This window comes from Littorina saxatilis, unplaced genomic scaffold (genome assembly GCF_037325665.1).
Source record: "Littorina saxatilis isolate snail1 unplaced genomic scaffold, US_GU_Lsax_2.0 scaffold_765, whole genome shotgun sequence".
Taxonomy (NCBI): domain Eukaryota; kingdom Metazoa; phylum Mollusca; class Gastropoda; order Littorinimorpha; family Littorinidae; genus Littorina; species Littorina saxatilis.
Genome location: NW_027128760.1, coordinates 38178 through 42500, shown reverse-complemented (window position 1 = coordinate 42500; position 4323 = coordinate 38178). Strand labels below are relative to the sequence as shown.

The 4323-nt window shown below is 40.1% G+C and overlaps 1 protein-coding gene across 1 annotated transcript in view; it reads right to left on the bottom strand.

The window, feature by feature from the left end:
• LOC138957080 (protein delta homolog 1-like) overlaps positions 1–2941 on the bottom strand; it is a 15286-nt gene extending 12345 nt beyond the window's left edge. Inside the window, exons 1-3 of the mRNA XM_070328250.1 lie at positions 2836–2941; positions 1638–1862; positions 1205–1321 (exon numbers count right to left, since the gene is read on the bottom strand). Coding sequence (XP_070184351.1) covers positions 1205–1321; positions 1638–1862; positions 2836–2890 — 397 coding nt within the window. The 5' untranslated portion in view covers positions 2891–2941. The remainder of the gene's footprint in view (positions 1–1204; positions 1322–1637; positions 1863–2835) is intronic.
• Between the last annotated feature and the right edge of the window lie 1382 nt (positions 2942–4323).

The window sequence follows — 4323 nt, the reverse complement described above, 5'->3', positions numbered from 1 at the left end:
ACCATATATTTTATTTGAAATGTAATGTCTTAGTTCGTGTATGATTTATTTCATTTGATTTGTGTGCAAATGCCATTATGTCATTGTATATATGTTCACCCCCCTCATAAGGGGCTATGGCCAAAATGAGTAAACAATCCAATCCAATCCAATCCAATCTCTATCTCTCTCTCTCTCTCTCTCTCTCTCTCTCTCTCTCTCTCTCTCTCTCTCTCTCTCTCTCTCTCTCTCTCTCTCTCTCTCTCTCTCTCTCTCTCTCTCTCTCTTTATTTGTATAACATATTATGAAATATTTTGAAAGAAAAGGGTTGAAGTTATCACTTGTTCGCCATGTCTTGTTATCAGAATGTGTATTGATTATCAGTTTTAGAACGTGTCCATAAGCAGTCTGCTTGTTAACGTTCTTAATGTTGTTACTGTACATAACATGTATACAAGAAATTAATAAAAACACGCTTAAACCAAGATAAGATAACATAACATAACATAAGATATGATAACATTACATTGCATAACTTATACCATGAAAGTTCCCATAGTCTCATTCTGCAAAACAACCGTGTTACCTAACGATTGTTGCTTCTTTTACAAGTGTAACATGATATTAAATTAACACAATACACGAAACAGACTATAACACCAGATTATGTAAGGGGGGTGGGGGACAAGACAGTTATGGTTTTAATCCATTAGTTAATTTAAAACATGATTGCATCTTTCTGCACAGAAAGCAGCCAAGGTTTTTGTGTTGGTATGTGTCCAAGAAAAGGAACAGATTCAGCCCTGGCCTAATCTTATACCCCCATTCCACACATCCGTTCTAGCTTCCGTTCCCACCCGTCCTGATGAAGGCTGTAACAACGATGAGACGCTGCGCAAACGACCGTTTTTGGCATCTTTACGCAGCGTCTGATCGTAGTGGCAGCCGCCCTAAGGACGGCTGTGAACGGAAGCTAGAACGGATGTGTGGAATGGGGTTATGACAACGCACTGTGTGAGAGTGCTAGTGCTGTGGTAGCCGCTCACTTCCGATGCGTTAGCGTTGCGTTACCATTGCGTTAAGTTCCATTAACGATCCATGAGTTCCGTTACCGATGTGTTAAGGTTACATTATCGTTCATTTGGAACGGGCGGGGAATGGCTAGATGGTGGGCCGAATCGTAACCATGAGAAGGACTGTCCCTTTAAACGACGAAGAACAAACCTATTTGACAGGTGTCCCCAGCAAATCCAAACGGACAGATGCAGTCAAAGGACGCGGCGGTTGCGTTTCCAATGCAGGTCGCTCCGTTTTGGCATGGATCAGAGGTGCAAGGGTCGGCTTGACAGACATACAGGCACCAGAGTTTGGAACAATGACACACACACACACACACACACACACACACACACACACACACACACACACACACACACATTATATATATACACACATACATACACACATACACACGCGGGTACACACAGACGTACACACACACACACACACATACACACGCGGGTACACACACACACACACACACACACACACACACATACACACACACACACACACACACACACACACACACACACACACACACACACACACACACAACAAACAGCGACAATTTATCACACAATACAAGCAACCTTACCAGTAGTACAGGTTGCAATGGAAAAGGTGATTCCAATTTGGGGTGATGTGTCGGGGAGATCGGTGTTGAGATTGCACGTGAAAAAACCGAACTCTAGAGCCACGCATTGCACATTTGCTTCACACGCAGCCTTGCAGGCCTCGAGCGTATCAGCAACGACAGACAAACCCATACCGAGTGCTTCCATATCTTGTTGGTCGACGTATGTGCAGACTCGACCTTGGCCTGTTAGTCGACATTTTGAGATAAAACAGTCATGGACAATTCAAACAAGGCAAGTCAGATATATATATATATATATATATATCGAATTCGTCCATTTGGGCTGAAATAGTCGTAGAAAATTCAAGCAAGTCACGTTGCACGTCGTATATAAATCGAATTCGCCCATTTAGGCTGAAATACTCGTGCAAAATTCAAGCAAGTCACGTCACATATAAATCGAATTCGTCCATTTAGGCTGAACTAGTCGTGGAAAATTCAAACAAGGCACGTCATGTATAAATCGAATTCGCCCATTAATTTGGGCTAATATAGTCGTAACAAATTAAAACAAGGCATATGAGGTCTTAAACAAAGACCCCATTGTGGGCTTAAACAGTCGTGAGCAATTCAAGCAAGGCACGACAGATTTAAATCGGATTCGCCCATTTTGGCTGAAACAGCCATTGACAATTCAAGCAAGGCATATAGAGGTCTTAAACAGTCTTTGAAAATTCAAGCAAGGCACATCAAAGCTAAAATAAAGTTGTTCCTTTTTGGCTGAAACTGTCATGGAAAATACCTAAAAGGCACGATAGTGCATAGACTAATAAAGTAATCCTTTTGGGTTGAAGCGTACACGGAACATTTTAAGCAAGTCAAGTCAGGTCTGAAACAATGTTGCCATTTTAGGCTGAAACGTACACAGAACATTCAAGCAAGTCAAGTCTGGTCTGAAACAAAATCGCCATTTTAGGCTGAAATGTAAACAGAACATCCAAGCAAGGTCTGAAACAATGTCGCTCTTTTGAACAGAAACAGTCACGGACACTTCATACAAGTCAAGCAAGGAATGCAACTAAAGCTGTAACTGTCACGGAAAACTTAAGAAAGTTAAGTCGGACCTAAAACACAGTCGCCCTTTTGCGTTAAACGGCGAGGAAAAGTTCAAGCAGATTGACTTAAATGTTTTGAAAATCCCCCAAAAGATCTTTACCAAGTACAACCGTTGCCACGGAGAGAATAAGGAAAAGCTGTGTTGCGAACATCATTCTGTCGTCTGGAGCAGTAACATACACCTGATACTTGAAAATGGCCCGAGTTTTAATGGTTGTCTCCAATACTTATATATATCCGAGCGTATATATACCTTATTTTTCATGATTAATATCATGAGATGCAGATCGATAATGATACATTTTGAGTGTGTACATTTTCCAAAGATTGTGAAGCGTTATGAGCAGGATTTGACCCTGGATATATTTTTGCTCGAGAAATATTATACATTATTTTTATTATATTATTATTACTTGCCATAGATCTGTCAACATCTTTGACATGACATTTTGCTGACGTCTCGCTTTGGGCATGTGTGTGTGTGTGTGTGTGTGTGTGTGTGTGTGTGTGTGTGTGTGTGTGTGTGTGTGTGTGTGTGTGTGTGCGTGCGTGCGTGTGTGCGTGTGTGTCTGTGTGTGTGTGTGTCTGTCTGTCTGTCTTTTTGTCAGTATGTGCTTTTGTCTGTCTGTCTTACTGATTGCCTGTCTATCCGTCTGTCTGTCTGTGCTTGCATGCGTACTTGATGTAAGATGTCAAGCGAAAATCATTAAACTGACAAGTTAAAGTATGAACATCACCAACCACACCCAAACGAGAGTAGCCTAGCTTCCTCCTTTACACAACGGCAAACATATCTCAATAAACAAAAATAAAGGTGGTTAACAAAAACAAACAAGTCGCGTAATGCGAAAATACAACATTTAGTCAAGCTGTCGATCTCACAGAATGAAACTGAACGCAATGCAATTTTTCAGCAAGACCGTATACTCGTAGCATCGTCAGTCCACCGCTCGTGGCAAAGGCAGTGAAATTGACAAGAAGAGCGGGGTAGTAGTTGCGCTGAGCAGGATAGCATGCTTTTCTGTATCTCTCTTCGTTTGAACTATCTGAGCGTGTTTGTAATCCAAACATATCATATCTATATGTTTTTAGAATCAGGAACCGACAAGGAATAAGATGAAAGTGTTTTTAAATTGAATTCGAAAATTTAATTTTGATCATAATTTATATATTTTTAATTTTCAGAGCTTGTTTTTAATCCAAATATAACATATTTATATGTTTTTGGAATCAGTAAATGATAAAGAATACGATGAATGTAAATTTGGCTTGGTTTTTGAAAAATATATTTTTTTTACAATTTTCAGATTTTTAATGACCAAAGTCATTAATTAATTTTTAAGCCACCAAGCTGAAATGCAATACCGAAGTCCCGCCTTCGTCGAAGATTGCTTGGCCAAAATTTCAATCAATTTGATTGAAAAATGAGGGTGTGACAGTGCCGCCTCAACTTTTACAAAAAGCCGGATATGACGTCATCAAAGGTATTTATCGGAAAAAAAGAAAAAATATCCGGGGATATCATTCCCAGGAACTCTCATGTCAAATTTCATAAAGATCGGTCCAGTAGTTTAGTCTGAATTGCTCT